Source organism: Cervus canadensis, chromosome 25, assembly GCF_019320065.1.
Source record: "Cervus canadensis isolate Bull #8, Minnesota chromosome 25, ASM1932006v1, whole genome shotgun sequence".
NCBI lineage: Eukaryota > Metazoa > Chordata > Mammalia > Artiodactyla > Cervidae > Cervus > Cervus canadensis.
In genome coordinates, this window is record NC_057410.1 from 23,825,433 (window position 1) to 23,851,363 (window position 25,931).

The 25,931-nt window shown below is 40.2% G+C and overlaps 1 protein-coding gene across 4 annotated transcripts in view; it reads right to left on the bottom strand.

Annotated features, from left to right (window-relative positions):
• Positions 1-5,968: 5,968 nt before the first annotated feature.
• Positions 5,969-25,931, bottom strand: part of SENP1 (SUMO specific peptidase 1) — a 50,457-nt gene continuing 30,494 nt past the window's right edge. For all 4 annotated transcript variants that reach the window (XM_043447528.1, XM_043447525.1, XM_043447527.1 and 1 more), the window contains exons 10-18: positions 24,786-24,824; positions 23,733-23,817; positions 23,356-23,511; positions 22,236-22,367; positions 11,512-11,715; positions 10,166-10,245; positions 9,269-9,353; positions 8,659-8,754; positions 5,969-7,702 (exon numbers count right to left, since the gene is read on the bottom strand). In XM_043447528.1, coding sequence (XP_043303463.1) covers positions 7,640-7,702; positions 8,659-8,754; positions 9,269-9,353; positions 10,166-10,245; positions 11,512-11,715; positions 22,236-22,367; positions 23,356-23,511; positions 23,733-23,817; positions 24,786-24,824 — 940 coding nt within the window. In that variant the 3' untranslated portion in view covers positions 5,969-7,639. The remainder of the gene's footprint in view (positions 7,703-8,658; positions 8,755-9,268; positions 9,354-10,165; positions 10,246-11,511; positions 11,716-22,235; positions 22,368-23,355; positions 23,512-23,732; positions 23,818-24,785; positions 24,825-25,931) is intronic.

Consider the following 25,931-nt stretch of genomic DNA (forward strand, 5'->3'; position numbering starts at 1 on the left):
TGAAGCAGGGTCTCCAGCATTGCGGGTGGATTCTTTACCAGCTGAGCTACCAGGGAAGCACAGAGCACCCAGAATGCCTCCCAATGTCCCCCTTGCACACCCCTCAGTCCCTGAGCCCCGGTGGGGGTGCATGGGGTCTGCTTGATGTCTCCCTACTTACCACCCTCCAATGACATGGGTGATCTGGGGTTGGGGCTGAGAGTCGGGGTCAGAAAGAAGGGCAGGTGGGGAAAGAGCTATCAAAGGCGAGGTGAAGAAATTCCTTAATACTCCTTTCTAAAGAAGAGGAAATGAACCCCAGAGGAGAGGTGCCATTCCCCCTGACCCTCCTGAGGTCAGGAGACAAGTAAGGGCCTCAACCCTGCTCCAGAAGGAGACGAGGAAGGATTGGCCTGGGCCGATCTCATCACTGGAGGCTCTCCTTGGCTTCACGCTGGTGGAGCCCGTGAACCCTCCTGAGATGGACGAGTGGCAAGTCACAGGCTTTTGGAACTCAGGCTCTTGGTTTGGAGTCCCTGTTTCTGTCAGTGACAATCTGTGATACTTTGGGCAAGCTATTCACTCTCTACACTCCTCGTCTTCTCATCTGAGAAATGAGGATAACAGAACCTACATCATACACTTGTAAGGATTAAATGAGGTAATATATGTAAAGATTTGGTACATAAGGCTGGGGCCAGACCTCAGTAAATGCTCACTCTTACTATTATTATTGGAAGAAGACAGCTCTAAGTACTAAGTGGATGATGAATTGGAAGCCAGAGGCCCTGGGGAGGGTGCACTCTTGACCACAAAGGAGGAAGTGAGTGAGGACTTGAATAGGGTGGAGGCTCTTAATACAAAAGAGAAGCCCTGCTCAGAGATGCGCAATAACTGTAATTCATTCGCTCCTTCAACACTTCTCTCCTGCAGCTGTTCTAGGGACCTGGGATGCAGCATAAACAGAATAGACATTTTAGTGAGAGGCTGACAAAGCAAATGAGTAAACAATATAGCCAGATACGAAATGCTACAGAGAAAAGATGAAGGGAGCCAGGGAGTGTGAGAACTGGGGTGTGGGGATGATGGAGGAAGTAGGGGGGTGACTCAGGCAGAAGGATGTCTGCGGACAAGACCTCCAGCTGTAGGAAGCTACAAGAAGAACCACCATGAGAGAGAAGCAAGGTGGGTTCGTTAGACAAACACCAAGGAGGCCGTGCAGCCTGTGTGGTAGGGGAAGCTGTAGGAGAGGTGGTGAGCTGAACATGCAGGCCTCATGAGCCATGGTAGGCGTAGATAAATTGGCTGGCGACGGGCTGATGGGAAATGGGGCACAGGTATACAAGGAAGCAAAACTGTTTTTTCTGGGGTTCAGAAGAGCATCTGGTACAAACACTAAATATAAAATAAACAACAAAGTCCTACTATCTAGCACAGGGAACTATACATTCAATATCTTGTAATAAATTACAATGGAAAAGAGTCTAAAAAAAAAAATAAAAAGAGCATCTGGAACACAAGTTCATTAAGGAATGTGCCTCCTATCCCCACTTCCCTTTATAACTTTCTGCAGTGCCCAAGACCAATCCCAGCACCTGCTGGCAGAGGCTGACTGACCCCCATCAGGTCCAGGACCCCACTGTGACGGAGTTCTCTCCCTATGTAGACCCAGGTAATTAATCATCAGCTATCTTTAACCACACTGGGAAATCAGAAAACAAGAGTGGCTTGAAGGTTTCTTTCCTCACTCCAATCATTTTCATATGGCTGAAAAATTTTAACCATGTTGGAAAAATGTTAGAAATCAAGAATGCCCTGAAGATGACAAGGGACTCTTCTAACTCAACACAGATAAAACTATTTCATGGTGGGAGGTGGCAGAGAGAGAGGGAACTTATGTATACCTATGGCTGATTCACGTTGATGTATGGCAGAAACTCATACTACCTTGCAAAGCAATTATCCTCCAGTTAAAAATAAATGAATTAGAACAAAACTAAAAAGAAAAAACTGCTTCACAAGGATAGCAGAAGACTTTTTAGATGTTGGTGGATTCTTGTCTGATTCTCTGGAGTGTGAGTTTAATAGGTGGCGGGGGGAAGCACTTCCTGGGGGTTAGGTTGGGAGGAGAAAGAGGTGCGGGAGGGGGCAAGGAGACACGGGACACTGTCGGCAGGGTGGGTTGGAAGTCCCAACTGGTGTGCTTGGCTCAGGAAGGCTCTTTTGCCAACTCCACAGACAGGTCTGGTTTTAAAAAGTGCCAGGGAGCCACACATTTGCATGTTATTTGTGTTTCAGGCTTCAATTCCAGGTATGTGGAATGAAATGAATGAATGAACAGTATTCAGACTCCTGGTTAAGGGGTGGACTCGGGAATCCAGACCACACTGAGGATCCAATCACTGGTCCAACTTGGATCAGGAGACACATAGACACAGACAGAGACAGAACAAACAGTCAAAGAGACAGAGAGACAGTCAGAGAGACAAACACCATCAAGTTCTTTTTACCAGGGAGTTTCCAGTCAAAGCAAGAAAATGAAATCTACAGAACTTATTTTCAATAAATCAACCCATAAAAACTAGGGAGAGAGTCACACATGGATAGTCAGATTAAGGCAACATCATCTTTGACCTCTCTCCACATCTGCCCTCCATCATCTACACCCAGCTTCAAACTGGACCATATGACTGTGTCTGCCTTCTTGATAATGTCCATTGCTTGGTACCTGCCTGGTTTTCTAAATTAGGTTCTATGGTTCTTGAGGATGGGTGACTTTTATTTCCTTGGTCAAACCATCTCTTTACTCCATCCTCCAGGGCCCTCCAAGCCTAGTGCTTAAACACAGGCCTATTTAAACACCTAGCATAAGGGGCTCCCCAGAAGAGGTGGATGAGGCCAATGCCCTCCAGGAACTTAGCTCTGGCCAATAGACAAGACACAGGCAGCATGTGAAACAGTCCATTTAAGGGACAAGGCTAACAGAAGGGGACCCACAATCCATGATGGATGTACTGGAAATAAAAAGGTGGAGAAAACTGTATATAATAGAAAGATGTGTGGTTAGGAAAAAAATACTTGATTAGCCCCCTGGCTTAGAGACTAAGACCCTGAAGTACATGCAGAACTGCTGAGGAAGTGGGTTTTGTTAAGTGTGGAGTGAGGCATTAGGTTTGGGGCACAAAGGAGGTACAGCCTCACTGCAGGCTTCTGTGAATGGACCTTCTTCCCTGACTCCCGCAATGCTAAGGAAATGCTTAGTCAGTTGCCCCTACTCCTCCCTAGCAGGCCAGACAGAAGCAGCTTGAACTCCTGGCTTGAAAGAAAAGCATCAAATTATTCACCTACCTTCAGTGGTTACAGGGATCTCAGTCCATTTCTGATATAAAGGACAGACAATACATATGCTGTGTGGAGTTTTACTGTTTGCTGATTCCAAGGGCTGCGGATGTCCAGGTAAGAGATTTTATGATAACGTGACCAGGGAAGGTTTCAAGGAGGCAGGATTTGGGTGTGTGCGCACTTGGGAGTCTGTGAAAGCAGTGAGTGTAAACTGGTAAGGGGTGCTCTGGACTCCTTGTGCACTGCTCCCCCACATGCTGTCCTTTCCCAGCACCAAAGTTCTGCAAAGGATGGAACCAGACTCTCCAGAAGTCAAAAGCGGTTGATGGTTACCCCTCAGTTTAGAATGGAGAAGAGTCAGCAGCTACAAACTGTTCCATTAGGGAGGACTGACCTGGGCCTCACCTCTAAGATTAAGCCAGTGCTAATACTGGCCTTAAATTTGACTTTGAATCTCTACCTTGACTAATTTCTATTCCAAGGTGCATTATGGGCCTCAGTAACATTTAAGAATCTTAGACCTTGACAAGACCCTGGATATCCGGTCCAACCACTCCCAGTTGGAATTACCCCACCCTCTGACAGGCCAGAGCAGCAGCCTGCACTAACATTTCCTCAAGGCTTACCCTCCAGCTCCAAGTCCTTTAGTTTCACATTTCTCTCTCACATGCATGTCTAAGCACTCCCTTCCCTTAGTATTGACCAGCATGACCCAACTTACCTCATGTTACGTCTCTCCCTGCCTCCACAGCTGGGAATAGGAATTATGGGCTCTTAAAAGACTACTGTTAGAATTCTGCATGGGCAAAATCGGCCTGGGCTGTTAGGAAAGATACTGGGCTGAGCCTTACTCATCCCTTCCCAAGTGTTAGGATGAATTTGAAGCTGTGGATAGATTTTTCCTGGGCAAGGAAATATGGCCACTTGGCCAGGAGCTCAGCATGTCGTCTGTCAACAGGGCCCAGTAGTCTTACACATCCTTTTCTGATGCTCTTGGGTACCTGAGCTCCCAGGATGAAAGCATCATATTCCACCCTCTCCTCCCCCCTACCTTAGCCCATCCAGGTGGAACAAGGGAGAAGACAAAGCCCAAGTATCAGCTGTCTCTTACTCTGGGTCAAGACATTCGAGAGCTGGAGCGATGGCATGGGAGAAGGACCAGAGGCTGAAACATTACAAACACTGGGGCTCTGAAGTGCACGCTCTGTCTCTACCCACTGGAGCCTTTTATGGGCCACATAAAACCAGGCGGTGATGGACAGACTATGGAATATGGTTGCTGGCAGTGCTTTTCCAGGCTTCCTGTTTCTAGTCCAGAACTTTGGGGCTAATATTACTAGAGGTAGTGTGTAGAAGATGCTAGCACAATTACAGGGGCTAAACAAGAAGTTGACACCACAGAGAAATATGAAGCACCTCATATACAGAAGAGTCAATTTTCACAGCTGCCAGGCCAGATGACAAAGTACTCTTGCATTCAACCCTCAACAGGGCTCCAGGGAGCAACAGTGGGTCTCAGGGGGCCCAGGTGACAAATGGGATGGAACTAGTCTTGAACCACGTATTCTCAAACGGGCAGGAATGGTCTTTCTCTGTAAAGGGTCCAGGAGTGATCTGTGAGACTATGGTTTCTACTGAAGGTTACATATCTGGCATCTAGAGCTTATCATCCATCAATGTTCCTTTTTTTAGGGGAGGTAGGTAATTATGGGGCTTCCCTGGTAGCTCAGTGGTAAAGAATCCGCCCGCCAATGCAGAGACACAGGTTCAATCCCTGGGTGGGGAAGATCCCCTGGAGGAGGAAACTGACAACCCACTCCAGTATTTTTGCCTGGGAAATCCATTGGACACAGGAGCCTGTACAGTCCATGGGGTCACAAAGAGTCGAACATGACTCAGCAAGGAAATAACGACAAACAACAAGGTAATTTTGAGCACTGGGCACAGGAGAGAGGGGAAGATTGGAGAAAAGTAATAGGCTTTAGTTTAAAGCAGGTTAAACAAGATGCTGATAACATGCCCTTGGCCATGGAAGGCAGGAACACCACATTCCTCCACCCTCCCACCCCAGTCATCAAGGCCCACCCTTAAAAAGAAGTTGTTTCCAGATGCTAATTCTGCTCTTCTTGGGCAGCTCTCTGGAAAGAATGGCCCCCACTATTGGTTCCCACTCTGGACCCCAGTCTGTGTCTCAGCCTGGTCCACTCACGGGGTGGTCTCAGGATCACTCACTTCACCTTATACAAAACTGTATTGGTCAGAAAGCGGGGCCAAATTCAGACAGGCTTAACAATTCCTTATATATTTTTCAAAGTGCTTTTGTTCCATGTTTCATTTTCTGCTATACATGGCAATAAATATTTGTTGCTTTGGTCTGTACAAAAAGTCTGTGAGAAGGTAAGACAGATGTTATCTAAATGGACAAACAATAAATACAGAGAACTATCTTGTTCTGAGTTCCCCAGACAATAGCAAACATGCCTGAAAAGCTCAGGTCTTTTGATTCATGGTCCAAAATCTATACCATATTGCCACCTTTCAAGTTGTCACTTCAATACATTAAGTACCAAGAATCAACGTACAGGAGTCCCACAATTAGCCTGCATGCCATAGCTTTCTAAGAGAATGTGAAAAGTCCCAGCAACTCATATGTAGAAAGCTATTTATTACCTACAGAAAACACCAAAAAAAAAAAAAAAGGAAAAAGAGGAAAAAAAAAAAAGAAAATAAACAAAAGGTGGTCTTCCCCCCCAAAGGCAGGCAGTATGAAAAAGGCAGGACATCTAGTTGCTGGAGTGGAAACAGTAACATTCAGTTAACAATGGAATATTTAAAAAAAATAGTTTTCTTTTCAAATTGTAACCTGTGGTAACACATAGAAAAATGTACTAAACAAGCTTGATATAAAACAGAGTAAAATTTTCAAATAAGCCCAGGGAGAAAGCACAATGTTGGAAAGGATGAGGTACAAGGGAAGAGGAGAAAAGATCTCATACAAAACTACCTATTAACAATACAGAAAAAAGTATAAAATGTTCCTATTTTGGAACTTAGGTACAAAATGACACTGGCATTGGATCGTTTCACTATCTAGCCTGAGGAGCGCTCAAAAGGTGGGGGAGATGCTACAAGGAACAAAAAGAATAGCAGTTTTTCAATCTCAAGTTGATCAGTCCAAATTCCACCCGTTTTCCAGTTGAAAATCTTGCCTTCCTCTGTAACCTCTACCCCAAGCCGAAATTCGTCCAGGCCTCAAAATACTCTGTTAGGAAGTCCACAAACACCCTACACATAGGGGCTGGGATCTGTGTGTGCTGGAGCTAAATTTGGAAAATGGTAATAAATCTACAGGCTAAAATGGTGAACACATTCAGCCTTAAAAAAAAAAAAAAAAAAATCCCTGTGAAATATATATATATATATTAAATTCTCTGTGGTTAGAAACATATTTAAACTAGCTAGCCACAGACCAAACTAGACCTGCATTCATCCAAAGCTGGAATTTTATGCTAAAGACTGAGGTCCTTCTTCTTCTTGGTCAGAAGTAGGTAGCAGTAAAAGTGGCGCCTTTGTTGCTCCACTAAACCACTCCCTGGGTGGGTCTTCCCCATATCATGTGTTGTGAGCACATGCAAACCACTGCTTTTAAGGAAGGGACTGCCTGGGACTTTGGGGTCCACCCAGGGCTCACATGTGGTGCCTCAGGAGGGGAAGAAGCTACAGATAATAAAACAGCCTTGTACAGAAGCAGACGGACTTCACAAGGGGCATGTAAAAAGGACAAGTCCTGGAGGACAGCCTTATGCAAGTGCCCCAAAGTCCAGTTTACAGTCACTATCCTGGTGACACGTTTTGAAAATCCTGTGTGTATGTATGTGTGCGTGTATATGCTGGTGGTTTTCATCCCTACGTTTTTACCCACATCCATTCCTACCTCTTAGTAAGGCCTAACAACAAGAGTTTATACGAAACCAAGAGTCCTTCCAAGCTTCTCTCAGGCCCCTAATTAAGAGACTGAGTGAGGCTGGAGCCCTTTGAAAACAAGATGGCAGAACTGAAGAAGTGAAAAGCAGTCTCTCTCTTCAGATTAGGGATGTCCCTCACCCCTTTCACAGCACCAAAGTTTCTTTGCAAAAATAGTATCTGAGATACAAAAGGAAAGGCAGATGTGCTTGTGAGTGCATCTCTCCAGGGCCTGGTCCAGGATCAAGGACTTTACAAGAAGAGAGGGTTGGGAGCAGCTGTCTCCAAGGTCTCTGGCTGTAGACAACAAAGAGCTGGTCCCCCACAAGTCCATGTCTGCTAACTGAGATGGTCTTCACAAGAGCTTTCGGTGGAGGATTTCCCAGACCATCCGCTTCCGGAAGTAGGGCATGTGTTGCTGTAGGGACACAGAGATACCTTTATTTTAATTTCCTGCATGCAGACCTAACACTCCTTTCCTTCTTGAGGTTTTCGCCTAAAACAGTCTCAGCTGCATTTTTGGTCTTTCAAATTGCTCATTCTTCATTATGCGTGATTTTTTTTTTTCCCCGATTACTATCGCTATTGCTACTTTTCATTGTTGTAAACCTAGAAGTTTAATAAGGCATCACCAGGAATCCCCAGGCTATCCTCAAATGTCTCCAAGAATTTTGAGAATGGTGTCTAAATTCAACAAAGTCCTCTGTGTTGAACTTTTAAGAGGATATGAGATCTGAGACTTGAAAATCAAAACTCACTTTGCCCCAAAAGAGTTAAATGAACTTCAAGAGTCAGCTCAACCCAAGGGCTGCGGTGGAGAATCTAGTAAAGTCATTACTTTAAAAAGAAGCAAGGGGTTAAGTGGAGGACACCAAATGAACTATAATCTCCAGTCTTAATTCACTCTGGTCTCTAAAGGACCACGTGGACAGAAATTAACGATCACAAACTTTAAGGAAGACTGATCAGCTGCATAAAGTGAGGGGAAAAGGGCAGCATAACAAACTAGACTAGATCAAGGTGTGGCCTGTTCCAAAACGTCACTGCTACCAAATAAAGGGAGACTGAGGAAACCTGCTCTGTTCCCAGTTCTCTGCTTCTTACAGGATTTGAGGAAGACGGCGTATATGACCAGAGAAGGCCCTCTTATTGACCGGGATTCCTTAACTACAATATATGATGTATGGTGACCCAGGATGTGGCCTATCATTATCCTTCCTTTTCCTACGACGTGGCACAGGTAGCAACCACCCCGGGTTATGAGCCACAGACTGAAGTAGAGCCCCCTAAGTGGAGCAAATGGAGAGAAAAACATCCACCAGGCAGCCTGGAGACAGGGTGGTCACACAGCTCCCTCCCGAAGGCTTGGCTTACCTGTGTGAAGTTGATTGGTCTGTCTTTGGTAATGCAGTCAGCATATTTGCAGGCAAACATGCCACAGTCGCTTCCATTCATCTGCTGTGGAATTTCCTGAAAGGCAAAAAATAACAAAAAGGTGACATCTTTCCAAGCTTCCTTCCTTCTTATTCAATTATAAATAAGAACCAAAGGATATAAATTTTCCAAGTTTCCCTGAATTCTGAAGAGATGGTCCTGGTCCCCCTCTCAGAACAACACAGGCTCAGAGAGCAAAAAATTCAGTGTCTCAGTCCAGCCTGTGTACTTCATTTTTATCACATAGGAGACTGTCTGAGATTTCTATGACACCCAAGGGTGTAAAAGCTGTTCCTCCCACAAGGGCCAAGCAGTCTGCAAACATTTTCTCCCACAGATGAAAGTTTAGCAAAATAGCTGGGCATTTAGAAAACCTAGTTCTTCATAGGAAATACATTACTGATTTTCCCACAGAGAGCTAACTCTACCTTATCTTCCCTGGCTGAGGTCAGGCCAGACACTTAGAAAGACGCCAGGGCCCAAGCAGTATACTCCTTTTCTAACCAATACTCTAATCTCAGGATTTCCATCTCATCAAGATGAAACATACCTGGCTTTTCTTGCTGAAGAGCTGCCAGCCATTGGTGTCAAACTCTTTTCTTTTCTTGTCAATGCTTTCTTGCTTCAGATATTGCCTAAGGTATTGGGAGAGAATGAAATGAACTTGGGGAGCTGCCACTGCAAGAATGGGGCTGACAATCCTCAGGAAGAATTTTCTTCTGCCATGTCTAAGGAAAGCAATATATATTGCTGGATAGGGAATCTTTAGAACTCCCACAATTCATGCCCACTTTGTCAGCTCCAGAGAAGCAAGACCTCTGCCTTCAATACCCAGGGTCCTTCTTTCTACTGTCCCCACTGAGGAACGAGTTTTGATCTTTTCTTTGGTTTCTACGGTCCTTTAAGAATTCAGTCTAATGGAAGGAAGGAAAATGTTTCTCTAGCAATGCTGAGGTATATATTTATTTACAGTCTTGATTCTTCTGTATAAAAATTCAAGCCAAATCGATCAATCCACCTCATGGAACCCACCCTCTCCTGGCCACAGATGTTTTGGAAAGAGAAACAGGTGGAATGTAAAGAGATTTGCATTCTGGTTTCCAGTTGAGCCAGTAACTAGTAGGACCTGAGCAAATCAAAGTCTTGGTTTCTTCAATAGAAAAATTAGGAGGTTGGGGTAGATGACTTCTAAGTAGTTTCTATATCTATATGTCTATATCCACTCTTTATTGTCATGCACTGGGACAGTAATTATGCCCATCAGGATGTATTTTTGGTATTATTATGTTATTATTAAACTTTACTTAGATGGAAAATACCCATCTTAATCAATATAAAGATTTCCTTTATTAACCACTCCATTGAAGGTATCAGAGAATTGAGTTCAACAGCTAGAAAAACAACATACATCCAACACTGAACTCTTAGTCTTCAACTCCCTACTTACAAGAGGATTCTGCAGGCTTCATTGTTTATCCCACCCATAGAGTCATAATAGGTAATATTCTTCTTTCTAAAGTCCACAACCTGGGAATAAAAAAAAAATCTGTGTGTTTACAAACTGAAGAAAATCTCAGCTTTTCCCTTCCCTGGAACTTAGAACCTTCTGCCAGATTTCCTATGAAATCATGACAAGTGTGATGGATACTTAGCATTATACCATGCTTCATCTGCAGAGGAAAGAAGAACAGGGTGACTGTTTACTCAGAACTACGCTGGGGGCTGACTGACTAAGTGGCCCAGTAATTGCCCTGAAACCTTTTTCTAGTTTCCAGGGTCCCCATTTGCAACAGAGGCAACAGTGAAGACACAATGTGCTCTTCAGAGATTGTAAATTAAGTGAGATCATTTCCACCCATTTTCAGAAAGATGGTAAAAGATTCTAGGTTTTGTTTCTTGGAGAATTTCCTTTTAATGCTTTTCAAATATAATTCAAAACAGGCTGTAACTTGTATACTTTTATTAATATATTAAGCTAATATATCCATGTTCTCAGAGTCATGTTTGTGTTACTTGCTCAGTCATGTCTGACTCTTTGCAGCCCCATAGACTGTAGCCTGCCAGGCTCCACTGTCCATGGAATTCTCTAGGCAAGAATACTGGAGTGTGTAGCCATTCCCTTCTCTAGGGGATCTTCCTTACCCAGGGATCGAACCTGGGTCTCCCGCATTGCAGGCAGATTCCTTACTGTCTGAACTACCAGGGAAGCAATAATAAATTATCAAGTAAGAAAGGCAAATCATGATTAGGCAGAAAATAAAATAATAGTCACAGAATCTGAGTTGGCGGCATCATTAAGAAGTCACTTTTTCTCCCCATGTATTCCTTGCCTTTAGGTTGCTTTGACTATCACTCCATTTTTAAGTATTTCCAGAAAAGGAAATTTCATAGCTTTTTTCAAAGTCTAAGTATCTCCCATTCTTGACACAGAGTTTGTTAATCTATCCAATTTTTAGATAATTAAATGCTACTCTTTCAATCATCTATGTAGAACTAGTATTCACTGCTCTCTGTGTATTCTATTATATAGACTTCTTTTTTTTCCCATTTATTTTTATTAGTTGGAAGCTAATTACTTTACAATATTGTAGTGGTTTTTGCCATACATTGACATGAATCAGCCATGGATTTACATGTGTTCCCCATCCCGATCCCCCCTCCCGCACCCACCTCCATCCCATCCCTCTGGGTCTTCCCAGTGCACCAGCCCTGAGCACTTGTTTCATGCATCCAACCTGGGCTGGTGTATATAGACTTCTTTTAAATTTTATCAGTAATAAAAGAGGCACTCACAGCAAGACACCAGTGCACTCCTAGGTGAATAGGCACCAAAAGAATGTCAACAGAAAAGACATCCACTTTCTTTGTCCAACGTTTCACTGCTTGATAACCAGCCGTTTTTAACTTAGTGAAAAAAAAGGTATTAAATGCATGTACACTCGGCAATCCCTTCTCTTTACTTCGCTCCATCAGCATATTCATGTAGAAATTGATGATCTGTGGAAAGAAAGTATATGTATTAAAACAGATACTCCAGCCTTTCAAAACAGTTGTGTTGTAAGAAGGAAACACAGCTGCTATACTGCACAGCATAGGCTAGTTCCCTAATCAATTCAGTTATGACCTCAACACCCAACAGCCTAATATCCCTATATCAAATTCTGACTAGATAAGAGGGGGGCTGAGGTGGTTATAAACAGTGAAAACATAAAAGGCTGATATATACATATATGGTTCAGGATACATATGGGAAGATGTTGGCCAGACCTGTAGAAGGCTGAAGATTAGGTTAAAAAAAAAACTGGAAAATGAGGAGGAAGAAGTACTACAAGAGGAGAGTCAGAGAAAAGGAAAGAAAGGAGCATATGCAGGTACATATTACAAGCAGGAGTTCAGCAAGGTACACATTAGCAGTTCCTTTAGTCTGCTGGGACTGTGCAAGCAATTAAACTCTGAGCTCAGAGTCTAGTGTTAATAAAAATTAAGATTAGTAGTTCAATCCTTCTATATAGGTCTCCTGATTTTGCACAAAGATAGAAAACTCTGCTCCATGACTAAAGACTGTTTTTTCAGCCTAACAAGTTACTTAGCAGAAGCAAACTGTTTTGGTTTCAAGTAGAACTGAGTGACAGAATAAACCATCAACTATATTGAAATATCATCTCTAAACTTGTAGTAGCTTGGAAACAACACCTTTATCCAGGCAGACATGGATATACTATAACCTACGTTATGTAAGACCTGAAAGTAAAACCACAAACATGAAAAGTCAAGTTTTCTCCCAGAATCTATAAGGTTAGCTGCCTCATATTTGTTGATTCCACTTATTTCTTCAATATCAAGTATGAATGAAAGAAATTAAAATGCTTGACATGGGAGATATGTTAATGAAACGATGTGTTCTGTAATAGTGACTACGTTGTCCACAGTTCCTTTAGGTCTAGGACTCCTTGGTACTAAAGCCTCAAAGTTACTGTGCCGGAAGTTACTGCATACTTATTTTATGTGGCCAGCTGAGGTCAGGCCAGTGTCTGTCAACTGCAAGGAATGAATGGGCTAACTGATTCAAAGCTTGGAAATATGACTAAGAAAACAGGCACATTTTTCAGAATGCTTTTTGGGGAATGGGAAAACACCCCCGTCCTTTGACAAATATTTACACACTAAGATGCCAGAGCAGTGAGCTACTGCCCAACAGTAGGCAACTACATACTGGGTAGGCAGAAAGGAACACAGCCAGGAACACACCGGAGCGTGGTCTAGACTAGAGAAAGGGCCTATAGATGAGGATGCCTAGGCAGCTGCAGGGAAACCACATTCACCAAGAAGCAGCACTCTGAGGGTGGTGGTAAGGAAAGTCAGGACTGAAGAAAGACACTGTTCTTCCTGCATCTCTGAAGACAGAGCAATAGGCTCAGGTTGTGGTTGATTCTCTCCCTAGTGTGATGCCCAACAGGTAACTAGAGCTCAGTTATATAAAACAATGATAATGAATTAGGACACAATTAGGATTGTAGCTTTCGCCAATCCAGGTTTTTAATCTCACTCTATCCTTGAGGTTAATGGTGCTAAAGGATGCTTGTAGGCTTGTGAAGGCAGCCAGGAATGCATGAGGACCTACCTGCTCAGCAAGTACAGATTTCTTGGCTATAATCTACATCCTCTGGTAAGAGAAAATTAGCAAAAAGGGATTGATTCCTCTGGTATTCTATCCCATGACATTACCCATGCCATGAGGCTAAACCCTTCAATTCAAGGGGTGAAGCAAATAGGCAGACAACCTGTCAATCACTATAAGCCAAACCCTCCATGGGGGCAGACAAGTTAAATATTGCAACAGGCAATAAGGACTTAAGATGGAGTTGGAAGGAACCAGAGAGATAAAGACAGCCAAGCACATGAAAGCCACAGAGATATATCTCCCCCAGGTGCCCATCAGAGGGGTGTATCTGGGATCATTACCCTGAAGTGAAAAGGGTGACATAAATGAGCATCATGCTACATATGACTATCCTATTTTTCAGGGGGAAAGAGTGCCAGAAACCAATTAAGTTTAGCTGGGCCTACACAGCCTGAGTTGTCTGGTTTCTTATGTTATTTTGACAGAGTGGTCCTATAAAGTTAAAGACCAAGCCAGCTGAACAGGAACAGAGACCTAGAGATCAGGGCACCACACTGAGAACCCCTCTTCTCTGCTTTAGTTCTCCCTCCCACCAAGGTTTCTCCACCGTGAGGGAAATGGCCTCCTCCAAAGTCAGCTCATTACTTAGCTCTAGGAAGTGATCTGGGCTCTTTTTCATTTGCCCTGCATCCTAGGAGGAGGGGGCTTGGTGGCCTCACAGTTCCCTCCCATTAGCTGAGGATGTGTAATCTGACATCTGAAGCAGAATTTAGAACCAAGTTTCTCTCCTCAATTTTTCAGCTATTACTCAGTCCAAATAAGGAAAACTGCCATTGTTCAGCCAAGACACAATCACACCAAAAAAAAAAAGCTAGAAGTTAGAACAACAAAAAGAATCCTACACATTATCTCACAGAGGAGGGCTAAAGATGAATGAAAAAGAAATGAGAGGAGATCAGGGTCTAAGATGAAAGAAAAGCAATGATGGTCAGAGCAGTTGCTTGTATTTTGTGATGGCAAGGGTCCCTGCCCTCCTATAGTAGAGTCTTTCTGTACATGTGACTCTCTTAGCTCCAGAAGATCTTGAATTCCCTTTGGAATTGGGGACGAAGAGTAACATGTCTGTTTGTCTGTGCCTACTGTTTGTCTTGCACTCACCACTCTTTTGGGGGCCCACACTTGCCTCTGCGTGCTGCAGTCCCTGGTGCCTAAAGAACTGCCTTTCCTGCTGCCTTCACAGCCTTGGCCCTGAGCATCTACTCCTCTATGCAATCCTGTTTGGGGGTGGAGCCATTGTTTATGGTGTCTTGTTCCTTTGTGATTTTATGTGAAGAGCTGCCAGGCTAAGTTGAAAAAAGTGTTTCTTTAAAAGAAAAGTCTACAATGTTTTCAAACTGAGGACTCAATCCCTTGCCTGTATGTTACCACAATGACACAAATGACCACTGCTATTTGTATCCTCCTTCTCAAGCAGTAAACCAGCCAAACTATTGTTTTCTCATGCATTTAGAAGTAAAATACATCACTAACAGTAAAGTCTAACTTTTAACCCTTCCCAATTTCACACACTGAACCCTTATAACAGACTTTGGGGAAAAAGTATTCTAAAAGTCCTGAGCATGACAATGTTCTGAAGCAGAGATCAAGATAACTTTTAGAAAAAAAAAAGGCTGTTTTCCTACTTGATCTCTCCAGACTTTCCCCTCTACCTCCTCATTCTTATTTTTAAATTAGACTTAACCTTGTCAACCACAAAACCCAAAAGACTAACTAAGCAACAACCTCTGAATGTTATAAATCAGGTCACTCACTCCTAAGACCTAACCTAATACTACTATAGAAACCAAGATAGCAGACTTCAGGGAAGCTGAGTTACAGCATCCCTCACTGTGCCCAGGACTTTTCTCAGACGCAAATTAGAGTAACAAACGATTAGAATTACTGCAGAAGTTTTAGAAAAAGACAAGCAGCATCTATTTTTATGGAGTCATGACAACTGTAATTACTATTCTCCCTGTGACCTGACATAAATCCCTAGTTTATCAAAAGGACTAGTTCTATTAAGAAACACTTTAAAGAGGTAATCTATAATGATGTGGAATCATCCAATGAGTCATGTTAGAAAGACTACACTGTAACTTCCACTCTGATCATTAGCATATGGGAGACTCCATCATATTAACTTAACTAATTTATTTCATCTTGTCTAATTTTCTTCCCTTCTGACTCAATCAGTTTTTATTTCCTAAGAAAACTCTATTTCCTGTGCTAGGTTTGTCTAGTTGAGTTTAATGTTTTATAAGCTGCTGCTTCTCTTACTGAGCATCACTTAGATTTAACATCTCCTTGGAAGCAATTAATAATTGAGACAGAGGTGCTGAAATCTTCAACATTCATACTTACGTATGAATTTGTCTCTTTCCCCTTCCAGCTTTTTCAGTTTTTAGTTCACGTATTTTGAAGTTCTGCTATTAGGTGCACACATATTTACGTTGTTACTCCTTTTGATGAATTTCCCCCTTTACCATTATGAAATGTCTATCATTAGTAATATTCCTTGCTCTGAAATCTACCAGTGTGGTATTAATATAATTACTTAACCTTTCCTTTCTTTACTGTTTGTATGGTATATTTTTTCCACCCTTTTACTTTTAACCTCTATGTGCCTTCACATTTAAAATGTTTTCTGTAGATGTATTTTTATATCTAATCTGTAATTTCTGCCTTTTAACTGGATGCTTATACTGTCCAGTATAGTAGCCATTAGCCAAATGTAACTCTTGAGCACTTGAAATTTGACTAATTCAAATTGTGTTGTAAGTGTAAATGCGTTCTAAGTGTAAAATGCATATATTTTAGAGAAGGCAAAATATACCATTAATAATATTTTAATATGTATTACATGCCAAAATAAACATATTTTAGATTTACTGGGTTAAATAAAATATATTATAAAAATTAGTTTTACTTCTTTTCCTTTTTTTAAATGTGACTATTAGAAAACTTTAAATTACATATATGGGTTACATTATATTTCTACTGGGTATGCTGAGTTTGGCCCTTCACATTGAATGCACTGAGATTGTTGCTGTTTAGTCACTAAGTCACGTCCAGCTCTTTGTGATCCCAGGGACTACAGTCCACCAGGCTCCTCTATCCATGGGACCTCCTAGGCAAGAATACCAGAGTGGGTTGCTATGCCCTCCTCCACGGGATGTTCCAGACCCAGGGATTGAACTTGAGTCTCCTGCAATGACAGGCAGATTCCTTACCACTAAGCAATCAGAGTATTGACATGGTTGGTTTAAAATCTATCATCATGTTCTTTTTTTTCTATGTGTCTCATCTGTTCTTTGTATCCTTTCTCTGCCTTCCTTTGGATTGAGTATCTTTTAATTGCATCTTATCTCCATTACCAGCTTCTTAAAATACCTCTTTGTTTTTTACTGATTGCTTTAGGATTTATCAGAGAAGGCAATGGCACCCCACTCCAGTACTCTTGCCTGGAAAATCCCACGGACGGAGGAGCCTGGTAGGCTGCACTCCATGGGGTTGCTAAGAGTCGGACACGACTGAGCAACTTCACTTTCACTTTTCACTTTCATGCATTGGAGAAGGAAATGGCAACACACTCCAGTGTTCTTGCCTGGAGAATCCCAAGGACAGAGGAGCCTAGTGGGCTGCCGTCTATGGGGTCGCAGAGTCGGACACGACTGAAGCGACTTAGCAGCTAGGATTTATGTCTGTAACTTATTGTAGTCCATCTTCATAAAACATTATGCAACTTCATACATTGTGCAGGAATCTTAGACAAGTACATACTTTCATTTTCCCCCTCTTTTGTGTTATGATTATCACATATTTTGCTTTAACATGTTATAAACCCTACATTATTGTTTTTTTTATTTGACTAGTCCATTGTCTTCCAGAGATAATAAAGGATGACAGCATTTCCACTGCTCTTCATTCCGTGTAGACTGAAACTTTCAACTCAAATTTTTCCTCTGCCTAAAAAATATCCTTTAATATTTCTTAAAGAAGAAGTCTGCTGGTGATGAATTCTTCAGCATTTGCTTGTTTAAAAAAGTATAGCCTTATTTCTTCAAAGATTTATTTGCTGGTATAGAATTTAGGTTGATGGTTTTCTTTTTTCTTCAGTATTTTAAAGATGTAGCTACACTGTCCTCTGGCCTACATGGTTTCTGACAGATCTTTGTTCCTCTGTATATAATATGTCTTTTCTGCTTTTTTCATTATTTTTCTCTTTATTAATGGTCTTTAGCAATTTGAATACTATACATTTCAGTATGGTATTTCTCTTACTTGGGGTATGCTGAATTTCTTGAATCTGTCAGTATGCTTCCAAATCTGGAAAATCTTCCATCATTATTTATTTAAATATTTTTTTCTGTTTAAACAGAATGTTTAACAATGTTAAACATTGTTTTCTGTACCACTTACACTCCATCTTCCTGTCTGGGACTTCAATTACATGCTTAGACTTGATACTGTCCCTGAGCTCACTAAGCTCCAGTCATCTTTTTTCAGCCTTTTTTCTATTTCACTTGGATGGTTTATACTGCTCTATTTTCAAGGTTACTAATTTTTCCTTCCACAGTATCTAAACTGTTAATCTCATTTCATGTATTTTTAATATCAGATACTGTATTTTTCACCTCTGGAAATTCAATTTGGATCTTTTTTTATATTCTCCATTTTTCTCCTCATAATGTCCACTTTCCTCTACTTACCTGAACATGTGGAATATTATTTACGGTATCTGTTTTAATATCTTTGTTGGCTAATCTTAACATATTTTTCTTTTCTGGGTATTTCTATAGTGATTGTTTTTTTTCCTTTGTTATATTTTTCTTCTATTTCATGCCTGGGAATTTTTAATTAGATGCTAGACTTTGTGAATTTCAATGTTGTTGGGTTCTGTTGTTACCAGAATTTGTTGTATTTCTTTAAATATTGTTGGGTTTTGTTCTGTGATACAGTTAAGTTACTTGGATCAGTTACAAGCTTTTAAGACTTGTATTTAAGTTTGTTACCATGGGTCCAGAGCAGCCTTTACTCTAGGGCCTGCCTTTCTGGCCCCACTCTTGACGCAATGCCCTTTTGAGGACTCGCTATTCAATGCCCCACAACTCTTCTACTCCAGCTGCTTGGGACATAAACTATTCTTGGCACCCCTGTTAGCTCTCATGCTTGTTATGATTCCTTCTTTCTGGTGGTTCTTTCCACAGCCACTGGTGGTTTCTTGCCATATATGTATAGATCAGCACTCAGCCAGATTCCAGGGAGGCCCTCTGCACATCTCTGGAGCTTTCTCTTTGTTCAGCAACTTCCCCACCAGTATTTATCTCACAAACCGTAGCCGCTTTGGCCTCAATGAAAAATGTCTCCTCCCTCAGCAAGACTGCCAGGCACGGCCAGGTTTTTACCAGCTCTCTCCCTCTAACACACCACCCCAGTAAGCTGTGGGAATCACAGGTTCATGCTTTTCATTTCCATCCTCTCAGGAATCACTGTTATTCAGTGTCTGAAAATTGCTGCTTCAGGTGTTTTTTTTTTCTTTTTTTTTTGCTTCAGGTGTTTTATCTACTTTTCTATTTGAGAGAATAAATCTGATCTACTTTATTCTATCATGATCAGAAGATGTCAAATTTATAAAACAACTATTGCTTTATAAAACAACTATTAGGCCCTCTAAGAGCAGAATTAGCAGGCCATAAAGAGAAACACAAAGCCTAAAGTAGCCCTCACTTCAGGATCATTAACCTAAAATCTTAGAGTTGGATTCCATAAGTTATTCAACTCTATCTTCAGGAAATAATACACAATTTCTACTGTTTGTTACTTCAATTGACATTTACTTAAAAATACTTCCTTTTGTTTCTTAATTGTGACTTTCAATCTACTTTTGCAACTAATTCCTCCTCTCTTTAACCCTGTCTTCCTTCCCTTAATTATTTTTATCACTAGTCACCAGACCTGGTATAGAAATCTCCATCTACATGTTCTCACCTTTCCAGCCTCATTTTGTAATTCTTTACAAGGCAGCCAGTTCCCACATTCCAATTTTGAGAAGCTTCATTTTCTTACAGTGAGGTACAATGTTAATCCTTTCATTAGTCCTTTGAATTTGTATAGAATTTAGCTATTCATTTATATATAAATCCATTCTTGCAAATATGTTGGAAAGCTTACTCCAAGAACAGGCACTGTGGCCTACTCTTCTTTTAGAAAAACGACCTGAGAAAGAGTAGCCTAATGGCTATTTGTACATATCTCAAATATAGGACTTCTTGATTTTATTTTCCTTATAAGCTAAATCTGATCCCTTTCATTTCTAGGATCTTATATTCTTTGTCTATAAAATGTCAATCACCTTTCTTGGGAGAAAATTTTAATGAAGTCTATAAAACTGACATGAGAAACAAAAATAAAAGAAAGGCTACTAATGAAAATATCTATTTGAGGGAAGGAGAACAGGATTGAAGAGAGAGCAAATTATTTGCAAAATATTGAGGGTTCACAATTGAGAAATAATTAAGTATTTCAAAATGAGTATGAATACTTAAGGATATCTACTAATTCCCCTTCAGAATGTTATCAGCTTTTTAAGGACAGTGACTCTGAAAGTGCGAGAAGTATGGTACGTTGAAAATGATGCTTTTTTTAAAACAGTTATTAAAGTACTTATTAAAACAGTTTTCATCATCATCATGGACATGTGAAGTGGCACCTGCTTTCAAATTTAACATTATTCTCAAATGAACTGGCACCTGTTTTCAAAGTTAACATTATTCTTAACTCAGAAGACAAGGACTCCTTACAAAAGTTATGGGTAAATGTGGTAGAGATAAAGTAGACAAGGAATCTTTCCTTCCCCTTTTCTCTCCTAAATAATGTAATTTCCATTAACTCTGCTTGCTAAAAATCCTCTGATGATCCCAAGGAATGGAAAATATGTCCTGATGAATGTTGCCTCTGTAAGGGAGCTCACAGAGGTAACTACCACAGTACATACAGCAAGAACTCAGCTCATGTCCTGCTCACTGCTGCCCCCTAGAAGTTTTTGGATAATTTACAACCAAGAAGCTGCAATCCAAATAGAATAACTGGGTCTTCCCCATTTAAAAGCAGCAGGGAAAAATTGGCAAGAGACCTCACATTAATATCTTCAAAGAAAAATACTTAATTGGTGGATACTTCTGACTGTTCTTGATTTTCATTTTGCTCTTTGATTTGGTGAGCTCTTTTTTTTCCTGTTATTGTGACCCAATGTTCTAATATCACTATTCTGGGCCACAAGAAGCAAGAGCTGTTTCCCGTAAAGCAAGATGGTATCTCAAACCATGCCTTCTTTACTATTCTTGGTCAAAGATATTATTCAAGGAGTGATGAACTTCTGAAATTTTATCTTATAAACTCACCAAAGGCAAAGAGAATGTTCAACAAATCCCACAGAAAATCAACCTACTGGACATGACATATGGCTCTAAAATTCTCTATATCTAATCCCGAAACAGGATCCAACTTAAGATTCTAAGGCAGTATGATATAACAGATAAGACCCAATGCTTGAGTCTGAATCCTGGCTTGCTATTACAAAGTCATGTAACTTTGCAAGTTTCTTAATCTTTTTATGTCTTATTTCTTCATCTATTAAATGGAGATGATAAAACTATAGCATCCATCTCCAAGAGCTGTGGTGACTATGGCATGAGCAGAACACATAAAATACTTAGATTACATAAGGTAAATGTCCAACAGACGTTGGCCAAACACTAGTATTTGGAAGGTCATAAACGTACAAGGCCAGGATACTGGTATCTAAGGTATTTGGTTTTTGTTCAGTTGCTAAGTCAGGTCTGACTCTTTTGTGACCCCATGGACTGTGGCCTGCCAGTACATGGGAATTCCAAGGCAAGAATACTGGAGTGGATTGTCATTTTCTTCTCCAGGGGATCTTCCTGACCCAGGGATTGAACCCATATCTCCTGCATTAGCAGAAGGATTCTTTACTGCTGAGTCACTTGGGAAGCCCCCTAGAATATCTAGTGCTTACTATATTGAGTATCTAAAAAGTTTCCATAGCGATGAAACTTGAGTACACCCAAGATTTTAGGCAGGAATGCTCCGAGTAAGGAGGCAGGTACTTAGGGAAAAACCCCAACCCAGTTCTCTTCTTTTGCTGTGAAAATATCCTTGTGAAATAAAACAGGCTCCTATAGGTTTAGGAATAGGAAAGATCAGTTTGAAGATTCCAAAGCAACTAATCTACATAAAATAATTAGAACACTTGGGAGCCAAGACCCATAACACTTTTTAACTCAACACCTCAAATATTTAATAAAACTTCTTCAATGTCAGTTTAAAAAATATTATGTACAAATGTAGGCTATTTTAGAAAGCTTACCACTAATAACCTAAGGGACCTAAATACAGAGAAAGGGTAACAGAAATGGATTTCTATATGGAAATCCCGAAGTATTTCTTCATGTGCTGTAACATCGTCAGCTATTAAATACTTGCTTAACAAAAGATGTGAACTGCATGGCAAGTGGCTTAAAGACAGTAAAAATACCAATGAGTAAATGTCCTCTCTATCAGTATCTAAATTGTCAATACATAAAAAGGTAAATCAGCTTAATGTTAGTTCCCAGACATTAAGGTACATAAAAAAAAAAATCACCTGAGATGTTTGTTTAAAATATGTATCTCTACCACACTGCTTCATACTTAGGCAGGAAAATGGAAAAAGCTATGACAGCTGATTCTGAAGCAGGTCATCAAGGACCACACTTTGAGAAACAGTGAAATAATGTCTTTAGTCTGCACTTGATGTTCACTTTCTATTTGAATATAAAAACAAGTGTGAGATTACCTCATCATTGAGCCAGTTAAGGTGATTTAGAGTTTGAATATCTTTGCGTGTAATGGTCAAGCGGAATGCTTCACTCAGAACTTCATCCTGGTTCCCATTACGAAATACATTCTTTATTTCTTTCTCCATTTCCTAGGGAACCAAGAAGTGTCAGAAATTAGGCATACATGGCCTTGGACATACCAATTTCTCATCAAGCCCCGTGCAATTCCCCACACTTAAATCAACTACTCCTAACATTTTGGTTTCTATTCCTTCCAGTAATCTCCTGATTACTTCCTTCCATCCTAGCTCTTCCTCCCTTCTCTTTTTCAGCACATTTCAGACCCTTATTTCATATTATTTCTTGTGTCTGAAGTAACTTTCTGCTATCAAATTTCCTAAGCCTATGAAAAGACCTAATTATATATCTTCAGTCCAATTTCCTGAGAAACAGAATCTTTCTCGAAGGTAATAAGGAAGTGATGTCTTTTAGACACATTTTCCCAGAAAAATTTGTGGTTTTTTTTAGTGTAAAAATGTAGAATTCAGCACAACTATAGTATTAATAAATGTGTTATACTCACCAGCTATATGACAGGTTTTCAAAGACGAATGAACTAAGAAACAGATTATTTTTAAATGTATGCAGACTTTTATGTATTTTCCAAATTTTTATACTGAATTTTTATTACTTAAAAAAAAAGGTAAGGCTCAACTTACTATTTGATGTAAAAGTACTACACATATGTATTAAGTAAAAAAGCATAGGAACTGAAACAAATTTACTGAATGCTTTTTCACTGAAATCACTACAAGTCACCCATAATTCTTTCCTGAATTTTCAGTAATCTTTTAAAAACAAAGCCAATATTGTTATGCAATACAAATGAAAGCAGGAGTATGGAATACAATTTAAATACCAGGTGATCTATTACTGTTTTGTGGCTGCACCACTCAGCATTTATGATCTTAATTCCCTGACCATGGATTGAACACCCTGCAGGTAGAAGCACTGAGTCTTAACCACTGGACCGCCAGGGGAGTCCCTGGTCTATCATTTTTATGTTTGAAATTTGTCCAAAGAATTCTCTCGAAACACAACACTTGCTAGTGTAGGAAATTATACTATGTAATTTACCTCTGTAATTTCAGGAAATTCGTCTTCACTGTCAGTCAATTTATGACCCTTTTTCCCTGTTTCTTGGGCGATCGTGACCGGGATCTCCTTTTCAAGAGGCACACGAAGATGCAGTTCTACTGAATCATGTACTGAATGTTCCTGTTCCTGCAGTCTCTGAAAGACAGACCTTCAAAATAAGTGGAGTACAGAAATCTACTGCTTGTCTACATACACTGAGTAGGACTCGCTGGACAGACCAAGGACACAGCACAGCAAGGCCGTGCTAACATACTATCTTGCAATTCAACAGCTTTGATTCCAAATTCAGGTAACCTTCCAAAATTAGTTTCAACTTGGATATGCTATTCATTTGTATCTCAAAAAAACTTTTTTACCTGGTTTTGAAGTTGTAATGCCAGTGCTTTCTGCTCTTCAATCTGGCGCAATCTTTCCCGTGCTCGAGAATCATAAACACTAGTTCTACGAACAAAAAATGCAGACCACTCGCTTAGCATCAAGAACACTGCTGATGCACAATAAGCATTAAATATAAAACTCTCAGAGTAAAAGCCTAAAACCCTTATACTAACTTATCACTACACTTGCTTTAAGATGAAGTGAAACTACATGGTGTTACTGAAATTACCTTACTAGTTTTTTGAAATAATGAAAATTATTAGTTTGTTGCTAAACATGAACAAGTGACTTTTGTGGCTATTTGTAAATGTGTAGTCTTTTTTTTTTTTAAACCATGCTTCTAAAATTAAGGAGAAAGTGAAGCTTCATTCTGGAAATCCAAAAATGAGACTGAATCCCAAAGATGAAAATAATACAAAAGATGTGGATTCCATTGCTGGTTGGGGAACTATGATCCCACATGCCCTGGGACAACTAGGTCCACATGTCACAGCTACTAAGCCCACCTGCTCTGGAGCCTCATGTCAAGGGTAGAGAGCCTTCATGCCACAATGAAAGATCCCATATGACATGACAAAGATCTTGCATGCCATAACTTAGACCCAACACAGCCAAATAAATAAATATTAAAAAAAAAAAAATCTCCAGACCAAGTGAGATAACCAAAGTGAGTCCCTGAAACTAGAAACTAAATCTTCAGTGATTCTGCAAATTCCAGAAATAAATATTATCCAATAAATTAGTTTTATCAGTATGAAAATAAAGGTATTTATTTTCCTTTCTGTTTAATAGCTAACTGAAATATTTTTGCAATTCATTTTAGTTTCAACAATGTTACAGATTTAATAAACCTGAGAATAGAAATGTCCCATCTCCAAAAAACTTCTGAAAGTCAGTAACTTAGAAGTTATTTTATAAAGAGGAAATTTTTACTGACTAAAAATAGGTAGTAGCAAGATTGGCTAATTGATTTCTCCTAACTGAAAAGAAAGTGATGAAGAGGCAAAATGATACTAAAAATAATTACTTACAATTCTTTGATCCACAGCTCTGCCTGGAAAAAAGTAGGACTATGGGCAGGAAAAGAAAAATGTGACAAATGAACAGGAGACTTAAAAGAATATCAAATATTTTCATCAAGAAAACCAATCATTTAAATAGTTTATACAAATGCTTTATAAGTATGGGATAAATAAAAGGACCTAAATTACATAAAACAATTCTAACTGGGAAGCAAAGGAAAACAAATGAGTCACTTGCATGCATATAGTTAAAAAGATGACCCAACATTCAGCAGAGAAATTAAGTTTAGCATGCTCCTTACTTGCAAGAGAGACCAACATGATGTGAAAAATACAACATTTATCAAGGTAATATATTAAAACTAGAATGTTCCTCTTTCCAAATGGCTCAGATTGACATTTATTGATTGTTTAATAAAATATTATGGGTTGTTGGACTTCTTGTAGGCCTGTCTGACTCAGAATACATTCAACCACATCACAGTAGATACTGAAAATCCCCACTCACAGCATAGTCCATATCAAATGGCTAATAAACCAATGAACCAACGTGGATAATCAGCGATATGACTCCCTTCCAAAGATGAGAGACCAATTTTATTCCATGCAGCTCTTGCTGACAACCCAAGGAAATAATGCTAGCAGAGTCACAGGTATGCTATCTGTTCTAGAGCCTTTTTGCTCTTCTCAAACTTTCTTATCTCATTGCTCATCTCCCCTCTAACTGAAGGAGTTCTCACAGAACCAAATGAAAGGCAAGTGAGCACTTTTCCAAAGAAAACTTTTGGATATGCAGAACAAGTTAACAAGAGTGTCAAACTGAAAGTTAAGAGACCAGAATCTCTTAGAGCTGCCCCTGATTAGCTTTGTGACTTTGAGCAAGTCACTTCCCTTTACATGGGCCTCAACTTCTGTGTTTGTAAATATGGAGATAAGAGTCCCTTTCAGCTTTTAAACTTCTACAATCTGTCCTGTAAAAGCAAAAATAAGGGCTCAGAGGTAATCCTTTGCTCCTAAGCCTAACTTCTGAGAATCAGTATTCCCAGTAACGCTTAGTTTTGGGGTTTAGTGATAAAAATGCTGTTCTACTACCTATTCACTGTCACTGAGGTCAGTAAGAGGAGAACACAAAGAAGGCAGCCTATCTCCTTAATG